Below are 20,859 nucleotides of genomic sequence, written 5' to 3'. Positions count from 1 at the left end.
ATTTTGTGGCCTAAAAAAGTTTACAAACTACTTATATGAAAAAAGACATGAACATAAGCAAGTGGAGATTAAAGAGACACAGTCTCACACAATGCTGATAGGAAATTCAGTGATCAGAACCTTGAAACTATTTACAAACTGTTTGCATTAGTTTCCTATTGACAGATCACCACAAATTTAGTGCCAGAAAACAAAATAAATTTATCACTCACAGAAGTTCAAAAATCCATCTCAGTGGGTTAAAGTCCAAGTGTCAGCATGGCTGGTTCTCTTCTGGAAGCTCTGAGGAGATAATTAATTTCCTTGGCTTTTTCAGCTTATGGATGACACTATCCTACCTTCTGCAGCTTGTAGCTTTTATATAACGCCAACCTCTTGTTTTCAACGTTACCTCGACTTCTATTCTTATGAGGACCCTCGTGCTTACATTGGGCCCACCTGGAAAATCCAAGATACTTTCCCCATCTCAAGATTCTTAAATTAATGGCATCTGCAAAGTCCCTTTTACCATGTTAATGTATTCACAGGTTCTAGGGATTAGGACGTGGACATCTTTGGGGTGCTATTATCTAGCCTACCACACTCTGAGCCAGAGATTCTACTTCTAAAAGTTTAATCCGAAGAAATGTGTGCAGGGATTCAAGTATAAGGATATTCACTTGAGAAAGCAATCACTGACTTGATGTGGAAGAATTTCTCTGTATCTTTAACAAAAGCTACACTGCTTGTCCTTTATTTGGACTGTCCAGCCATGGATCCTCATAGTATACTCAGTAGTGTCAGGAGTTCAAATATAAGTTATTAATACTACTATTAGAATCCAGTAAGTTTTGGGATTTAGACGGGAGCACTTTTTATGTGAAGGATGATGTGTTTATAGAGTAAGAGAAATAAAGGCAATAAAGACAGTAGCTTGAAATTCCTTTTTCCCCCTACATTCTCAAGCATTGTAAGAAATATCCTCAGTATTGTCCCTGGGAAAATTGCTGATACTATAATTAAAGAAACTCTTCTGGTTGCCAGATATGGTCATTCAGTTCTATTTTTTTTTTTTTTAAAGATTTATTTATTGGACAGATAGAGATTACAAGTAGGCAGAGAGGCAGGCAGAGAGAGAGAAGGAAGCAGGCTCCCAGCTAAGCAGAGAGCCCGATGTGGGGCTCGATTCCAGGACCCTGGGATCCTGACCTGAGCTCAAGGCAGAGGCTTTAACCCACTGAGCCACCCAGGCGCCCCCATTCAGTTCTATTAATTATCATGTATAAAATAATCAGGCCCTGGTATCAAGTCTGTATGTGCTCTTAATTTGGAGGAGACTATTATGGAAATTCTAATCATCAATTTGTTTGGAGGCCTAATAGCACTGTGCATTAACAATGCAATACATCAGAGAAATACAGTATTTGAATGTCACTACTGCCTGTTCTCAATAGAAGTTAATGGAATTCCGAGGCCTTGTTGTAATACATTAATTATAAAGAAGAAATCTGGTATTTTTATGGCCTTTATTCTATCCTATCTTCTTCCTTCTCTACTGATTTCTGAGACATTCCCTTCACCCTTTTTCGATGTCTCGTGGTTTATTTTTGCCAGATTCCATGTCTTCTTACATGCTGCCTTCACATTCCTTAACTTTTTCAATTTCATCCCTTCCACTCTACTCCAACTACTGGCTAATGTTTCACAAGTGATAACATCATTCAAAACTCGTAAAATTCCCCTCTGACTACAACCACCTGCTCATCCCTCCTATTTCTTCACTCCACTGAACCTGCTCTTTGTCTATATTGTTATTTCTAATTCCTCAATCCTGATCAGTATGAGGTAAATAGCATCACCAGCCAAAGGCAAAGGATCCTGATATTTAATATCCTATTTAGACCTGTCCTGACTAAATGCATCTGGATTAAGTTTTTAAAGATACTAAACTCTTGAAAGTACACAATTTTAAAGATGTATTAATATGAGAAAATGGAAGACAAATTCTGATTTCTTTAAATGTCCTAATTTCCACAATTGTTTAGGCTTTTCTGTATTAAAATGTATTTAAAGCTAACCACCTGTTCATTTTCAATTACTCCTCCAAATCCATTTTAAATTTTTAAAAAATTTATTTATTTTCGAGAGAGTAAGCAAACATGAGCAGCAGTGGCAGAGACTCTCAAGCAGATTCTGAACTCAGCGTGGAGCACAGAGCCCAACATCGGGCTCAATCCCATGGCCCCGAAATCATGATCCAAGCCGAAACCAAGAGTCACGTGCCTAACTGACTGTGCCACCCAGGCACGTCCCTCCCCCCATCCCCCACTGCCCTGGTTAAAATTTTTGACAAATCTCTTGGTTTGTTGGATCTCATACTCATGTAGGTCCTTTTCAGAAGGGTCATGCTGCTGTATACCCACAAGTTTTTCATGTTTCATTGCCTTTTATTTCTGAAACTTCAGCTTTTATCATTTTAATTTGTTCCAAATTGTACATGTTTCTTAAATTCCATCTTTTCCTAGGTACTTCCTCATAGACTTCTCTTAATTCTAATTCCAATCTGGATGGAATTCCAGTTGTCCAATTGTGATATATAGACTTAAATTCATTACTCTTTTGGGTTAGATTCATTACTTCTTTAAACCTTACTTTTCTCCTTTTGTTTTGCTTGTTTGGTGTGTGAGAGTTTATTCTCTCATTTTGTTAGAACATACCTGCTGGTAACTTACTAGGATAGGATATATGGGAAGTATGCTTTCTGAGTTCCTTCATGCCCCCAAATATCTTAACTCTCCTTTTACTTTCGAGTGACACTTTGGGTGGATATGGTATAAACTAAAACTGATTTTCCTCCATTTATTTGACGGTATTGTTCCATTGTTTTACAGTAGTCTTTGTTGATGAAAAATCTCATGCTAGTCTGATTCTCATTCCTCTATAATTGAAGTTCCCGTAAGACATAAAATGAAGTAAAGCATTTGAGGCAGAAAAGGGAACAGGGAGAGTAGGCTCCAGGCTGGAGTAAGAGATGGTAGTATTAAAAGACTAGTGAAATTCCCAATAGCTACTGAAGACAGATGAATATTTTGTCTCAATTTCCATTTGGGACTTGCGGACATCATCTTTATAGGAGGACTCTACATCAGAATGGTGTAGCTACAGCAAAAGAGAAATTGTGGTGTGGCTTATTTAGTCAAATGTAGTAGAAATGGGTTTCTAAGTATCCCTTGGCTCCTATGTAGTGAAGAAAGGATGGAGGTGTTTCCACATTAGGTATACATCAATAGTCACCACCTCCCCAATAATGATAACCCTGGGCAAACTTTCAGTGAGTTCTCAAAAAACAAACAAACAAACAAAAAACTTACTGTAGGCCAGGCAAAAATTGTTAATTATAAAAAACAGTTAAAAATAAAACTGAGGGGCGCCTGGGTGGCTCAGTGGATTAGGGCCTCTGCCTTTGGCTCAGGTCATGAACCCAGGGTCCTGGGATCAAGCCCCGCATCGGGTTCTCTGCTCAGCAGGGAGCCTGCTTCCTCCTCTCTCTCTCTGTCTGCCTCTTTGCCTACTTGAAATCTCTGTCTGTCAAATAAATAAATAAATAATCTAAAAATAAATAAATAAAACTGAAAGTGGATGAATATAAGACTTTTGGAAGAAGAAAGTTGCTAGGGCTAGAGAGGCAAAGATACAGAAAGGCCTACAAGAACATACAACTGAAGTCAAAGGCTATCATCGCCAAGCTACAAGACTCATTTTGGCTACCTGTCAATGTTTCAGAGGACCTCTAAATCTGGGCAATAACAGTATATAGGAAGAAGAGCTAACCTTAGGGACAGACCTTAACTATTTTTGATCAGACGTATTATACTAAACCTTGACATTACTGGGGCGGGTTGGGGGGGGGACTCATCAGACACTAAGAGTTTGGGAACTCAACTCGTTGCTAACATTAAGCATTTATATGTTCAGAACTGTATAAACATCACACATCCTTATCCTTCATAGGGAACAATTAAAGCTTCTGCTTCAAAGGGTAAGAACAAAACTTTGGAGCCTTAGAGAGCCCTAGACCCTCACATAGTTATTACTTCCTTCTATTCAGATTTAGCTTATCTTGTTATATGACCAAGAAGAATGGGTTAGAGAGTAGAAGCTCCTCTTCCCCACCCCCCTTTTTTTGAAGCTCCATATGTAGTGCTTATTTCCATTTGGTCCTTTCTTAAACAATCCTTTATCATATAGTTTACTCTTTCAAATTATACACTTCTAGCAAGACAAAGAAAAAATAGCGTAAGAAACTTTCTTTTTGAAAGTAGTGATCAGGCTGAAATTTTATTTTTATGCTAATGATGATTATATATAATGCCGATTGTACAATTATACAATGTCGATTGTAACTTTTACTTTGTTTTTTAGTGAAAACAATAAATACAAATATTTTTAAAGAAGATGCCCATTGTCCTACTAGGGCAACTCTTAATTTTTGTATATGTCCTTCTGCCTATGTGGCACAAAACTATAGGACTGAAAGACACTTTGAAAATCAACTAGTTCAATTCTTACATTTTCATTTTTAAAAAGATTTTATTTAATTATTGAGAGAGAGAACAAGCAGGGGGCAAGGGCAGAGGGAAGGGAGAAGCAGACTCTCCACTGAGCAGGGTGCCTGATGTGGGGCTCCATCCCAGGATGCCAGGATCATGACCTGAGCCAAAGGCAGACACCCAACTGACTGAGCCACCCAGATGCCCCAATTCCTCCATTTTCAGATGAGAAACCCAAGACCACAGAGCCATGAAATTAGCCAAGAATCATACCTTATCACTTTCTATAAAAGAGATTTTAATCCTAAATTAATAAAAAATAGTTGTTAAGACATAAGTAACTCCCTAATTGATTTTCTCCACTGAGAAAGCAACTGCTAGGGGGAAATATCTCTATTATGTAATATAGTATCAGTCTTATCAAAAGCAATGTCTGGAGAATTACAGCTGCAAAGTCTGGATTCTTTTTTTTTTTTTAAGATTTTATTTATTTATTTGACAGAGATCACAAGTAGGCAGAGAGGCAGGCAGAGACAGAGGGGGAAGCAGGCTCCCTGCTGAGCAGAGAGCCCAATGCAAGGCTCGATCCCAGGACCCTGAGATCATGACCTGAGCCGAAGGCAGAGGCTCTAACCCACTCAGCCACCCAAGCACCCCATGTCTGGATTCTTTAATAAAAGCTCCAGAAGTCCAGGAACTCCTAGAAAACAGATGAGAATTCAAAGTCTCTGTATTTAAGGATTTGTATTCAAAACTTACATACCACTATGCATTGTTACTGCTGAGACTGTCTGCAGATTGTGGATTCTGGAATGCACCCTTCTTGATATGATGGCAAATTATAACTCTTAAAAAGAGCACCTAATTGAGGCTTTCTCTGTGCTGTAATTCAAAGAATTGAAATAGCATTGAAAAGGGGAGTACTTAGTAGGGAACATGGACAGCTTTCAAAACAACTGTGTTAGAAAAGGGCTGAATTCACACTAGTGGGATTCTTACAGTGCCACAGCAGAAAAAGGAGCAACCTGGGAACAGAAAACTCCAGTTCTGAGACTAGTCTGCCACTAACCGGGAGTATAATTTGAGGCAAAACACTTAATTTTTCCAGTTTTGTTCCCACATCAATAAAATGAGTTTAGCCTAGCTGATCTCAGAATTCTTGTCCAACTATAAGATTCTGATTCTTTCTCCCATGGATGTAAAAGCTAGCCTGTATTTCAGTCTTTGGGAAAACCCCAGGTGTTGAAGAGCTGGCTTTATTAACAAAGTCCTAATATCCTTTCATTTTCTTATCCTTCTGAGGTAAGTAAGTCCTGGACAGAAACATGAGACTTTGAGTGCCCTCTTCCCTCCTTCATCTCCCACCTCCATACCCTAACTATAACAAAACCCCATTGTCTTCTCCACTCCTTCTTCTCCATCCACACAACCAATACCACAGTACTGGGCCTTCTTATGTGAGCCACAGGAACAAGTCACTGCTTCTCTCATGTTCTTCTCTGTGTATAATTTGCTGTTCTACTGGGTGCTCTGTTCTTTTCTATCATTAAGATTTATATACCTACAGGAGTGATCCTTGATTTCTCTCTTTCTCTCACACTTCATATTCAATCTGTTGGCAAATCCTGTTGACTCTGTGTCTAAGATACGCCCAAAATATGAGCACTTCTCATTCTCTCTTCTCCTATTATCTTGGTCCAAGCCAGCAATAGTTTGACTGATCTTCCTACTTTCACTCTCTCTTTCAATCTATTATCAAGACAGAATTCGGGGCGCCTGGGTGGCTCAGTGGTTTAAGCCGCTGCCTTTGGCTCAGGTCATGATCTCAGGGTCCTGGGATCGAGTCCCACATCAGGCTCTCTGCTCGGCAGGGAGCCTGCTTCCCTCTCACTCTCTCTGCCTGCCTCTCTGCCTACTTGTGATCTCTCTCTCTGTCAAATAAATAAATAAAAAATCTTAAAAAAAAAAAAAGACAGAATTCAAACTGATCTTATTATAACATTGTTAGATCACGTCACTCCTCTGCTCAAAGTGAAATTCTTTGCAATAACCCACAAGGCTCTCGATGCTTTAGCCATTGTTACCTATCTTATTTCCCACTACCCTGCTCTTCTACTCCAGCCACATAGACTTGCTTCCCAGTCCTTCAGTTTGCCAAGTAACTCCATTACCTTCTTCTCATGAGCCTTCTCTGGTCATTCTGTCACACTGCCTAAAATCACAGCCCTCTGTTTCTTATTTTCAGCCACAGAATGTATTACTTATTTTCCTTCTTTTTTTAAAATATTTTTTATTTATTTGACAGAGAGAAATCACAACTAGGCAGAGAGGCAGGCAGAGAGAGAGGAGGAAGCCGGCTCCCTGCAGAGCAGAGAGCCTGATGCGGGGCTCGATCCCAGGACTCTGGGATCATGAACTGAGCCGAAGGCAGAGGCTTTAACCCACTGAGCCACCCAGGCGCCCCTACTTATTTTCCTTCTTTATTGTTTCTCTTCCCCATGAGAGTAGGGATTCTTGTCCATTTTGTTTACTGCTATGATCAAAGCATCTAGAACAGTGCCTAGCGTAGTGGATGCTCAACAGTATTTGTTGGATATTGAATTAATTGTGAGAAACTCTATACCAAGGGGACATTATACAAAGATGGAGACAGACACTAAGCATCTCATTTGTTCACAGCAAAACAAAATTTGATCACCTTCTTAATCTTATGTACTTAAAAAAAATCCTTGCTTAATTGTTTTACATTTAACACGTTTTCGATCTCAGGGAAAGCATTCTCCATTATCAAAGCCTTAATCTGTTTACTAGGGAATGGACCCCCTTATTTTCCAGATGTTATTGTGTACATTTGGCAGCTCCTCTAAGTTATACAGAAGAAACTAAGTTCTGTTTTAAATTAAAAATTTCAGGTCTTGACCTTTAGTGCTCAAAATCCTAAAAAAATTCTGACTGTAATATTAAATTCCAAGAGGTAATATGTGGCTATTCAATGTAACAATGAGAGTGATGATGAGATATTATGGTAACTTCGAATTTATCAAAGTAAGAGGTAGTAGAAACTCCATATTGCTTTTTTCCTCTGTTTTACCTTTATCAGAGAGACGCACCCTGGCACACAGAAGATGATCGATTTATATGTATTTAATTTGTACCAGACAGATTAATGTTTTCAAGAAAAAGAAGCATCTTGAATTATTTGTCACCGCACTAGCCTGGGGGTTGTGGTCCTTCACTCTGCTCGCATTCTGCGTTATCAGGGACCGGAGTTTACCAGTCCAAGAAACTCCGGGAGGGACGTCCTCAAGGAATGACGACGGGTACGCTTCTCCGGGGGGGGGGGCGTCGTCCGCTCCCTCAAGGTCCCGGGGAAACATCTGTGGGTAGAAGGGGCTCCACTACCAGAGCGCACCACGGCCTCCCGCACTTAGTCTGGCCGACTGGGCCCTTCGTCCTCTCCCGACCACCAAGACGCGCTTCTCCTCCGAGGAGACAGAGCGGCCGGCCCGTTAGCTGACAGCGCCGCCCGGCGACCCGCAGCCCTAGCCGCGCCCCGGAGCTGGGGTGGGGGAGGGGCAGCGGCGGCGCTCGCGCAGTGTCGAGTTTCCCAGAATTCCCAGCGGTCGCGGGGAAAGTTTACGGGACGTAGGCGGCGGCGGTGGCGGCGGCGGCGGCGGCGGCGGTGGTAGCGGTTATTAGGCGGCCCTCGGCGGACCATGGCCCTGGCCGGGCGTTTCTGGCCTCAGCTCACTGAGTTCTCCGGCAGCATCGCGGAGCGAGTAGATATCCGGGAAGGAACTGACAAGCGACTGAGTTGTGGCCGGCGCGCTTAGCGCCCCGAACATGCAGCAGACCCTGCGGGCGACCCCGGGCTGCGGAGAGGAGGAGGAGGAGGCGGCGGCGGCGGCGGCGGCTCGGGAGGGAAGGAGGCGGCGGCGCCGGCGGAGGTGGCGGCGGGGCCGGCCGGTGCCCTTCGCGGAGCCCTAAGGAGGCTGCTTAACGCGGCCTGGGGCCTCGTCGACAAGGATGCTGTCCCGAAAGAAAACCAAAAACGAAGTGTCCAAGCCCGCCGAGGTGCAGGGGAAGTACGTGAAGAAAGAGACGTCGCCTCTGCTCCGGAGTGAGTGTCGGGCGGGGCGTACCCACACCTGGACCGAGCGGCTGCGGGGAGCCTGGCGGGCGCGCGACGCGGCTCCCCGCGGCTTTTCTTTCCTGTTGGTCTCTGTGAAATACTGTTTTCTAAAACTGTATTGTGCCCGAAGTGGTGGTCATTGTTTGAAAGCCGATGAAGCGTAAGAAACTTAGAGTAGTCCTTCCCCTGTGGGCCTCCCTGGAAATAACAAACTTTCCCGTTCTCCTCCCCCCGGGGCGGAGTGTTGTTTCATTTTGATTACTAGAAGAGGTTCTTTCGGAAACTCTTAAATTGCTGATTCCCTGATCCTACAAGGGGTGAAAGTGATTTGACTGGGGCCCACTTCTTCCTCTTCTAGATACATAGAGATATGCGTTGTGTTTGCAAACATTTCGGGTGTCACCCGTCCGTGCAGGAAGTTGTGCGAACTCGGGTAGAATTCCTTAGCTTTTTTAAAAGCTGATGATTGTAGACGTGAGGAGGTGACAGTTGACCGTCCCTTTTGTGGCCGCTATCCAAAGCCTCATCAACAGTCTCAGATCTTAGAAAAGCGAAAATCATGTGTTTGTGTGTTTAAGTGAGAATTGCTTCAAATACCGCCTTCCTTCCCGGACTCCAAAAAACAAAGCGAAGTACGCAAAAATTTCTATCGTACTTCAGGAGAAATTGCCAAAAAAATTTTTTTTTAACTTTAATAGTTTCTCGCTGCCTCCCCGCCACACTTTTCAGTTTAAGCATTTGACTCTGCTTTCTCAGCTGAATCTTTTGAATTTTAAATTCTTGCTTGTGTGTTCAGAACATTTGTGAGGTAAGGAACTAATATTTAGATGTTCATACTGCATAGTGGGCACTTTTGTGTAAGTGCCCTTCTTGGAAGCTCCTACAAACCTTGTGACTTAAGCATTACTTCATTCTGTAATTGGGAAAGCTGTTCATAGAGATTCCTAGTATTTACCCAGGATCACACAGAAAGGTGTTGAGAGCATGATTTTTAAATAATAACTGCATCATCAGCCTTAGAGATTTATCCTTGTATTTTCAGTGCTTTCTTATAGAACAACAAGATCAGTGGGCACATCAGTAATTAGAAAATTAATTTTTATTTTTTAAGTTTATTTAAGTAACCTCTACATCCAGTGTGGGACTCGAACTCACGACCCTGAGATCAGGAGCCCCTCATTCTTCCCACTGAGCCAGCCAGGCATCCCCTGAAAGTTGATTTCTTTTTTAAAAAGATTTATTTATTTGAGAGAGAGAGAGAGAGAGAGAGAGAACCTGAGCAAGGGGGAGGAGTGGCAGGAGAGGGAGAGCAACAGACTGCTGAGTGCTGACTGGAGACTTGATCTCAGGACACTGAGATCAGGACTGAACTCAGGAGTCAGAGGCTTAACTGACTGAGCCACTCAGGTGTCCCCTGAGAATTGATTTTTTTATACCTTTTTTTATAAGCTTATTTTTCAGTTACATATGCTCTTAGGTTTTCAGCTAAATTTATGATAGCTTGCAGTTTGCTGCAAATAAACTTTATTAAACATAACAAAATCATGAAATATGTTAGCCATAGTTTATTATTTTTTTTAAAGATTTATTTATTTACTTATTTGAGACAGGGAGAGAGCAAGTGCCAGTGAGCTCATGTTAGGGCAGAGGGACGGGGAAGAGAGAATCTCAAGCAGACTCCCTGGTGAGCCCAGAGCCCATGGTGGGGCTTGATCTCACAGCCTGTGAGATCATGACCTGAGCCAAAACCAAGAGTCCCATGCTTAACTGACTGAGCCACCCAGGCACCCCATGTAAGCCATACTTTAAAGCAAATTTATTTGGGTATTAATTTCTGTCTAGAATTAGCTTTTGAACCTTATTAATATCAGTGCTATCTAATATTGTGTACTTAATAAATGAATAAAAGTTTCCAAATCTAATTTCTTTCATGTTCCGATGTTATTTGCTTTGTAACCTGGCATGTCTAAGCCACTTAAGTTCTGTATTCAAAAGTACTATATCCTGAAGGCCATTGTTCTACTGTTATCTTCTGTTTTGAATTATAATTACTTGTTCTTAAGGGAGCCATAGTTTCAGGTTTGGCATTTTTTGAACTGATTGAACATTTGTGTGCCTCTTTGAAATGAGATTTTTTTATTTTTTTAATTTTCATACCTAAGTTTTTTTACTTTCCAGCATTTGATTATGTACTGGTATTACATAATTCTGAGGGGAAACCAGATTATTTTGAAGTCTTTTTAAAGGAATCCACTTTTACATGTTTGGGAATAGCATTATGTTCTATTTTATTTTTGAAATTGTGTTTGCTTGTAAAAGGATTTTTGGGAATTTTGAAAATGAAGTGAAATGAGCAAAACAAAATAATCTTAGTTTTGTTAGGTTGTTTCTTATTTTTACACATTTATTCATGAGTATTTCATTAACCGTAATTAAGCTTACTGAGATTTCATCATGTTATGTATGGTGTCATGCAGAATACATCTGATTCTGACTGAGTTTACACATACCACATTCATGCAAATTATAAAATCATTTGCATGGGAAGGTATTAATTAGCCTTAATTTTAAAATACCCAGGTACTATCATAAATTAGAATTTTAAATTGTGTTTGCTTAAGTCCATTGAAATTTTGCATTTGGGGATAATAGAAATGAACAACTTTTGAAAAAGGTAATTATTACTTACTGAAGTGGTCTTTTTACTCTTTGTTTTATTTTATTGTAGATCTCATGCCTTCATTTATTCGGCATGGTCCAACAATTCCAAGACGAACTGATATCTGTCTGCCAGATTCAAGTCCTAATGCCTTTTCAGCTTCTGGAGATGGAATAGTTTCAAGAAACCAGAGTTTTCTTAGAACTCCAATTCAAAGAACACCTCATGAAATAATGAGAAGAGAAAGCAACAGATTGTCTGCACCTTCTTATCTTGCCCGGAGTCTAGCAGATGTCCCTAGGGAGTATGGCTCTTCTCAGTCATTTTTAACAGAAGTTAATTTTGCTGTTGAAAATGGAGACTCTGGTTCCCGATATTATTATTCAGATAATTATTTTGATGGTCAGAGAAGGCGCCCACTTGGAGATCGTGCACATGAAGACTATAGATATTATGAATACAACCATGATATCTTCCAAAGAATGCCACAGAATCAGGGGAGACATGCTTCAGGTAACTTAAAATTACAAATCCTACATTAGTTTAGATTTATTAACAATTAAAAAGGTGCTTTTTCTCTGGATTTTCTTGGGAACCACACACATACTCCCAGAAAAATACTTTTCCATTTTGCCGGTTTTGTTAAGCCAGCTTACAAATAATTAGTAATCTATGCTGACTGAAAGAATTTTGTGCCCATTTATTTTATTAACTCATTTTATAAAACCATAGTATTTACCCAAAGGTTATCTAGACTGTTAACCTTGAAAACCCAGAGAATTTAATGTCTACAGTTGGATTGAAAGCTAGTTTAGGTTTGGTAAAATGGGAAGGTTAGGGTTTCAAAGAACCTGGACTTACACCAGAGAAAGGAAAGGTGGATAGGAAGAATTGGGCGTGGCAAAAAAAAATACCATGGGGCAACTGCATCATTCCTCAGCTACAGCCTGCATTGTTTCTCTTAACAAAACTGTTTGCTTAGGTCAGTAATTATTTCCCAGGTTGGTCAAAAAGACTCAAATGGAAGTCTGTCCTTTTGTTCTTTTAGTAATAAAAATATTAGCCATATAAATTTATTTATTTATATTTTATTTTTTCTTAAAGATTTTATTTATTTATTTGACAGAGATCACAAGTAGGCAGAGAGGCAGGCAGAGAGAGAGAGAGGAGGAAGCAGACTCCCCGCTGAGCAGAGAGCCTGATGCAGAGCTCGATCCCAGGACCCTGGGATCAGGACCCTGGGATCACGACCCAACTGAAGGCAGAGGCCTCTACCCACTGAGCCACCCAGGCGCCCCTGGCCATATAATTTTTTAAAATCTGTTTGCCATATTGCTAACTTGGGAATACTAGTACAAGAAGAAGAGATAAGAGAAATGGACAGTTCTGGTTTATTCCCAGAGTATTGGATTACACTAGATAAACTGAAGCAAGCTGAAAATTAAACTTTTTTATCTAATTGTTTTTTTCCTGGTTAAGTTGCAGGCTTTAAATCTTGGCAGGATGAAAATAAATACATGAGACATTTACTTTTTAGCCCATGAAACTTAAAATAAGGTGCCTTAAAAACAGTTTGGAGGAGCGCCTGGGTCGCTCAGTCTGTCAAAGTGTTTGACTCTTGATTTTGGCTCTGGTCCTGATCTCAAGGTAAGGAGAATAAGCCCAGCATCAGGCTCCATGCTGGCTGTGGAGCCCGCTTAAGTTTCTCTTTCTCTCCCTCCCTCCCTCTCTCATAACAACGACAAACAAACAGTTTGGAGCAGGAGTATAGAAAACATTCATTTGGTATTTAGAGGGGTAGGGAGCAGAGGAAGAGGGAGAGAGAATCTTAAGTAGGCTCCATGCCCATCGTGTCCTGACCTGGGGCTTAACTGACTGAGCCACCCAGGCACCCTTATTCATTTAGTATTAATCATTTATGTGTTTAGCATTTTATCTGACATTCTTGGTGTCTGCTTTCTGGTATCTTATTTGGGGAACAAAACCAATATATGCACAGTAATCACAGAACACTGGTATTGACAGTAAGTGCAATAGGGAGTCAGGAGAGATCAGGGTAGGCTGGAATATTTAAGAATGATTCGTGAAAGAGGTAGGGCTTGCTTTGAGCGTGGACTTTAGATTAACGGGGCAGAGAAAAGGCATTTAAGTGAAGAATTTGGAATAGGCCACTGAAAACAGAGTGAACATGTAGATCGAAGGAACTATGTAGTTCTACTAATGTGAAGAAAGAAGATGTGAGGTAGAATGGAGATTTGTGGTCCAGCAACAACCTGAAGGATTTAAACAGTTTGGAGTCAAACAGAAGCCATTGCAGATTTCAAAGACAAGTCATTTTATGAAAGCAATATTTAAAGATTACTGGTTGTACTCAGGATAGATTGCTAGAGAAAAGATGACTTTGGGTACCAGTGGTATTGAAGAGGAAAGGGCAAGTCTATGATGCTTTTAAGGGGAAAATGAAAATTATGGAGAAGTAAATCACAAGTTTTGAAAATTGAGGAATAATGGAGAATAGTTGGAAAAAGCAGCTTATTTTGTGAAAGCTGACATTGGAATCTCTTTGGGTCATAAAAGAGGAAAGGTTTTCTAGGCATATAGAAATGAGCATGGATGAGTGTCTTTTTTTTTTTTTTTTAAGTTTTTTTTTTCCATTAAGTAATCTCCACGGAGTGGGGCTCGAACTCAGAATGCTGAGATCAAGAGTCACATGCTTCAAGACTGAGCCAGCCGGGCACCCCAGAGCCTTTTTGTTTTTAAAAGAACGTCTAGGTTAAGGGATTAAACAGTTGAATACTTTGGTGTTTATTTTGGCTATTTATAATATTAAGTAGTTTTAAACCTCAGAAATGATTTGTTAACCAACTAAAATAGTAAGTTTTTAAAAATCATTTTTTAGAGTAATAACTGCTTAATGTAGAAAATTTGCAAAAAACAGAAAAGTTAAGGGAAAGTGCCCATCAGGTCAGAGGTTCATCGTATTTCAGTTATTTCCTTCATCTTTCTAATGGCATTTTTTTTACATTGTTATTATACTCTCAGTTTTTACATTTACATTACATTTTTACATTTACATTTTTTACATTGTTATTATACTCTCAGTTTTCTATCCCTGCTTTTTACTTGAATGAGTTTCTTAATGTTATATGCTACTTATGCGTTCCATTGACTTTATAATCTTCCATTTGGTGCATATTTGGTGGTTATTATTTTAAATGTTAATGAGGACCCGACTTGCGGCAAACATTTAGAAAGAGAAGTGGGACACATCTGTATTGATGGGACTTGGCCTCAAATGGGAAATGAGAGGTAAGGAAGAGAGAAGATTCAGATAGAATTAGCATAGACATTTGGCTGCATAAATGGTTGACTAAGTGAATGAATCCAGAGAGTTCAAGTCTGAGGTCTACACACAGTTTTGGTGGCTGATGAGTAGCAGGAATAAAAGCTTAACACAGCTTACCATAAATACAGATTGTTCTTCACACTTACTTTTATCATATATATTTATATTACAGATATCACTGATAACTCGTAACACTTTTCTGCCTAAATGAAAGTATGAGGAATTAATAATGCCAAGTTAAAATATTGTTTTAAAAATTCTGATTCACAAAGTATCATTGAGGAAATACTGCTAGAACTAAATTCCTGCCAATCCTCTCTTAGAGGCAGTCTGACACTTCTTATAAGTTTAGTGACAGACTTCAAAACTTTCCAATCATGAGGTAGGGATAAATAAAATACAAGTTAATTGGATACTTTTTCAAATTAAAAAGTCATTTTAAAGAAAGATTTGCATTCATTAGAGTGGTAATATGCTTGAGAAATTTCACTTAATAGAATTACATCAGAGCATAAGATTTAATGTTTTACCTTTTAGAAAAAACCAGTTCTTTGAAGGAATCCGTTAAGTGTCAGGGAAGGATTAATAATCAATAACTAACCAAGCAGAAAAGCCTATCAGCTGTTTTTCCAGAAGGAAAAAAATCTGAATATGAAACAATAGCTGGAAGTTTCTTGAATTCATCTTGAAAAAATTTGAAACTTACCATATTTTCAAGATTAATGCTGAAGAGAGAATTCAAAGATTACAGGGAATGAGAAGGAGAAAGTAAGTTTGTGGGAGGGTAAAGATGTGCCATAGACAGATTTATTTTCACAACTTTTAAATTTTGATTATTGTTACTAAGGTAGTAAACATTAAGAATATATGAAAGAAAATGGTTTGGTAATGATTTAATGCAAGTGGTATATCCTGCCAGTTACTTAGACTTTCAGGAAATACCTTAACCTAAGGGCTAACTTTATTTTACTGTATTTGGCAGAAGCCAAAAACAGTTTATATAATATTTCAGGGGGCTTCAGGGCCTAGCGAGTTTTAGGTTTAGCCGTGAAATCTGACCTTTAACATTTTGGCCAGTGTACTGGGCAGGGACCTACTCTGTGTGCCAAAGGAAGGAATTTGGCTGTTAACAGGAAGTCTTCAGTTGGAATACTAAAGGCAGAATGAATTCCTTTGTTTTGCATTTGAGTAATTTAGTTCTATACAGTTTTAAGTAATGGACTTTTAAAACTTTGATTTTTAAAGATGACTAAAGAAATCAAGTTACCAAAGTCAAGCTGAAAAGTGTCAGCCTTTACAAAAACATGGAAGTAATGTTTACTCTAGGAAATGCATAAATATTTAAGGAACTCAGAATCATTTTTGAGAAGGGGTTAATAATCTTTAGGGACACAACTTTATTTGTATTATTATTTTGCAGAGGAGGAGAAAAGGTAGATCTCTCTGGATCTCTTTATCAACATCTTAATTGTAACGTGGGCTATAGTATTTAGCATTTATTACCCTGAAGCTTGTGGACCTTCATTAGAGTTCCAGATTCCATTTTATTCTCTGTAACCACTACGACAAAATTAGTCAACCAGAATTTTTGAGCTTTATAGGCATAGATTTCACAGATATCTGCCTGATTGTATGAGATTAAATTCTTCAGAGACATATCTAGTAGTCTTGGTGGAAAGACAAAATAATACTTTATCGTTGTGTTTGGGAAATAATGTATTTAGTTATGAATGCCTTACTTTATATAAATGGAAGGTGTTTGTGCAGTTAATCCCTACAAATGGAAGTTATTTTGAGCATTATGAATTCCACTCATTCTTTTCTGGAACTAATTGAAAAAATGGAAAACTAATTTTTTCCCTTGTATCTCAGAAACAGGTTCCTAAATTTTTCCATTGATTGAATTCAAAATTGGTAGCTTGTTTTTTCTTTTATTAGTGGCAGTCATACGTTTCTTTGAAGAATTACAGTTGATCTTTTGTTTGTTGATTACTTTGTTAGTAATAATTTTGTCACTTGTATACCAGTTCTATGATTTTGGAAATAACTTACTTGAATCTTTGTTTCCTCATTTGTAAGTTGGTAGTGATAGTATTACCTGTAGGGCTCTTTTGAATATGAAATAATACATTTGGAAAAGGGGCAGGTCAGAGGAGACACTCATAACTGTTAGTGTTCATGCCTTTTATAAGAGCATTATGTGCTCTTCTCTGCTTTTTCCAGATTTGACGTGTTTGGCTGTTGAAATTTCAACTTTCTGGCTGAACTTAGAGCAGAGGTCTCATGTGTTAGAGCTTGATGGAGCTTTATTTTTCTGTCTTCTAGACCTGTTTTATTACTAGGCATGTTTTATTTTAAATCTCATTTTTAGTTTTTTTTTGTATTACACATCCTCCTCTCAATAGGTTTTATAAAATTATCCCAAATAGTTTTAAAAAATTAGTGTACATGGCACTTTCGGAAAGTGAAGGTGGAGTGGATCATGGAAAGGTTAGGAATCATGGTTTTACATGGCATTGGTAAAGCTGATGAGCCTGTTAAGAACTTTGAGGATATCTTTGGGCCCGTACCAAATTGTTGAGGTTTAATTCTGAAAAATAAGAGTTTCTACAGAGAGGTCTTTGTATTTCCTCTAAATACAAATTTCACATTTTGTCGTAGTTTAAATTTGGTGTTTGGTACCTAATACTGTTTAAATGGAGAGGTGTATGTGTTTCTAGATTTAGGCTAGTTCAGTATATGGAAGTTTGGATTTTCTAAGCAGATTAATAAAACTGTCACAACTTTAATAATCTCTAAGTTTGTACCTTTTTATTTTTTACTATAAGAGTTTTTTTTAAAAGATTTTATTTTTTTATTTGACAGAGATCACAGGTAGGCATAGAGACAGGCAGAGAGATTGGTGGGGAAGCAGGCTCCCCATTGAGCAGAGAGCGCAATGTGGGCCTCGATCCCAGGACCCTGAGATCATGACCTGAGCCGAAGGCAGAGGCCTACCTCACTGAGCCACCCAGGTGCCCAAGAGTTTTTATTTTTAAAAACGTTGTATTTAGAACTCTGTTTGTATATTTCCAACCTCTGTTGGGCAAAAAATTTATGGTTCTTATGAATAAGTCAGTACAAGTACAATGAATTGACTTTAATTTTTTTTTTAAATTTCTGTTATGGCCAGTAGTACATTTCTAATGATGTAAGTATGAGAAAATATAAAGCCATTGCATGCTTTAAAATGTGATTTTAAAGTTACTTGCTATGTATATGTCTTTAGTACATTGGCTTCTTTTTTGTTTAAACATTTTTTCTTTAAGTACAGAAATTGCTTAAGCTATACTTATTAAATAAGCCTTCAGTTGCAGTTTGACAGAAGCCAAGGTCAGTTTCACCAAAAGGCTTCTTAGCTTTGTTTTTTCTATAGTTCGCATATGTTTTAGAAATATATGCCTTTCTTTTCAAACAATACTGCGATTGTGTTTATTTTCTTTCTTGCATTTTTCTTTTTGCTAAAATAGTTCATAGATGCTGTTGTATACATTCTGCTGCATCAGTTCCAGAGACACATAATGACTAATTTCTCTTTTTGATCCTAAAATTGATGATGGGATCAGATATCAGTTCATTCATCATGAAGTTCTCCATCAGCCTTTTACCTGTTGATTTGATAACCATTAATGATCATTGGCTAGATCCAGTATTTTATTAGGTGTTATAGAGGGTGATACTCTAATTTCTGTCATCTCTTCTCTATTAGTTGGACTTCTATAATGAAGAACTATCTCTTATCAATTATGTGGTTGCAATTCATATAAGAAAGGATAAATACTAAATCTTTCTCTTTATTACTAGTTTTTTAAGATGATGAATTGGCACCCTAGCCACCTCCAAAGGTAAACAGTGGTTTTTTTATTTTTAGTGTCTCTGAAGTCAAGAATGATTTATTAACTCCAAGGTTTATTTGGATTTCACCAGTTTATTCATTAATGTCAGTTTTCTGTTCCAGGATCCAATCAGAGTACTACATTACATGCAGTTGTCATTTCTCCTTAGTGTTCTTTGTCTATCACAGTTGCTTAGTCTTTTTTTTTTTTTTAAGATTTTATTTATTCATCTGACAGAGAGATAACAAGCAGGCAGAGAGAGAGGGGGAAGCAGGCTCCCCGCTGAGCAGAGAGCCCAACGCGGGGCTCGAAATCATGACCTGAGCTGAAGGCAGAGGCTTAACCCACTAACCTATGGACATAAACTAAATGAAACTTGGAATTTGGGGTGATTAGTTATACACAATTACTATTCCTATGTGAGAATAAAACAATGCAGCCAGCATTTTCTCCCTCCTGCCCTCCCCCAAATAACATAGAGTAAACTTAAGGTTTTTTTTTTTTTTAAAGTACAGGGTTCTATGAATTTTGATATATATCTCTATCTATATTGATGTAATGCCTAGACAGTTTATAGGACATTTCATTCACTCCTAAAAATTACATCATTGCTGTCCCTTTGTGTGGTCAAGTGTTCTTTGGTTTATGACAGTTGCTTAGTCTTTCACCCTGCCCCAAATTCCTGGCAACCATAATTTTCTATCCTAGTTGTTTTGCCTGTGTAGTAATTTCATATGAACAGAATCATTCAATTTACAGCCATTTGAGGCTGGCTCCTTTCACTCAGTGTAATGCCTCTGAGGTTATCCATGTTGTTGCATGTATCGATATTCAGTTCCTTTTTACAGTAGATTCCACTGTATGATTGTACTAGTTTACTCATTTTCTTGAAGGACATGTGGGTTGTTTCCTTTTTCAACACTATAAACATCCCCATACAGGTTTTTGTGTGAAGAAGCATTTTCATTTGTCTAGGTTAAATATTTGGGATTAGAATTGCTGCATCATATGGAAAACATATTTAACTTGGTAAGATCTTGCTGAAATGTTTTTTGCATTGCATTGTAGCTGAAGTATTTTGCATTTCCACCAGCAGTGTATGAGAGTTTCAGTTGCTCCATATCCTCCTCATCACAACTTGTGTTGTTAGATACTTTTTCTTTTTTGGCCATTCTCATAGATGTGTATTATCCTCTCATTGTGGTTTTAATTTGTAGGGGTTTTTTAATTAGCAGTGCCCCTGATGGTTAATATGATTTGAGTACTTTTTTCTATTCATTTACCATCTAAATATCTTCTTTGAAGTGCCTGTTCACATCTTTTGCCCATTTAAAATACTTTCCTAGTGGTTTGAGAGTTCTTTATGAATTCTAGATTAAACTCCTTTGTCTAATATGTGACTTGGAAATATTTTCTCCCAGTCTGTAGCTTGATTTTCTTTCTCTTAATAATGTCTTTCATAGAGCAAACATTTTTAATTATGACAAAGTCCAATTCAATATTTGTTTCATGGATTGCACTTTTAACATCATGGTTAAGAGCTCTGCCTAATGAAAGGTCACGAAAACGTATCCTCCTTTTTCTTTTAAAAGGTTTATAGTTTTTATGTTTTACATTTAGGTATATGATCCATCTTAAGTTCATTTTTATAGAAGGTGGAAGGTATAGTTTGTAATTAATTTTTTGTGTGTGTATGGATGTCCAGTTGTTCCAACATCATTTGGTAGAAAACTACCCTTTCTCTATAGATTTGCCTTTTTACCTTTGTTAAAAATCTATTGTGTATGTGTAGGTCTATTTTAGGATTCTTTGTTCCATTGATCTGTCTGTCCTTTTGCCAATACCATATTGTCTTGATTACTTCTGTCTTTATAGTAAGTCTTAAAAATCATGTAGTACGAGGGGCACCTGGCTGGCTCAGTTGGTAGACCACGCGACTCTTTTTTTTTTTTTTTTTTTTAATTTTTTTTTTCAGCGTAACAGTATTCATTGTTTTTGCACAACACCCAGTGCTCCATGCAAAACGTGCCCTCCCTATTACCCACCACCTGGTTCCTCAACCTCCCACCCCCACCTCCACCCCCACCCCCGCACGAATCCTCCAACTTTATTCTTATTTTTAAAAATGTTTTGGCTTCTCTAGTTCTGCCTTTCCATATACATTTTAGAGCCTAGCTATTTCTGTCTATACCTATAAACTGCTAGGATTTTGATTGGAATTATCTTAAACTTAAAGGTCATTTCAGGAAGAATTGGCATCTTAACTATGTTGAGTCTTCCAATCCATTAACATGGTAGGTTCTTTTAATTCTTTCATC

General features: G+C 38.4%; 1 protein-coding gene across 2 annotated transcripts in view; it reads left to right on the top strand.

Moving 5' to 3' along the window:
- Window positions 1–8,175: 8,175 nt before the first annotated feature.
- SAV1 (salvador family WW domain containing protein 1) overlaps window positions 8,176–20,859 on the top strand; it is a 36,511-nt gene continuing 23,827 nt past the window's right edge. For both annotated transcript variants that reach the window (XM_046009661.1, XM_046009660.1), the window contains exons 1-2: window positions 8,176–8,649; window positions 11,390–11,833. In XM_046009661.1, the coding sequence (XP_045865617.1) occupies window positions 8,556–8,649; window positions 11,390–11,833 (538 nt within the window). In that variant the 5' untranslated portion in view covers window positions 8,176–8,555. The remainder of the gene's footprint in view (window positions 8,650–11,389; window positions 11,834–20,859) is intronic.

Source organism: Meles meles, chromosome 6, assembly GCF_922984935.1.
Source record: "Meles meles chromosome 6, mMelMel3.1 paternal haplotype, whole genome shotgun sequence".
Lineage (NCBI taxonomy): Eukaryota > Metazoa > Chordata > Mammalia > Carnivora > Mustelidae > Meles > Meles meles.
The sequence above is the reverse complement of the archived record's forward strand: the minus strand, read 5'-3'. Positions and strand labels throughout refer to the sequence as shown.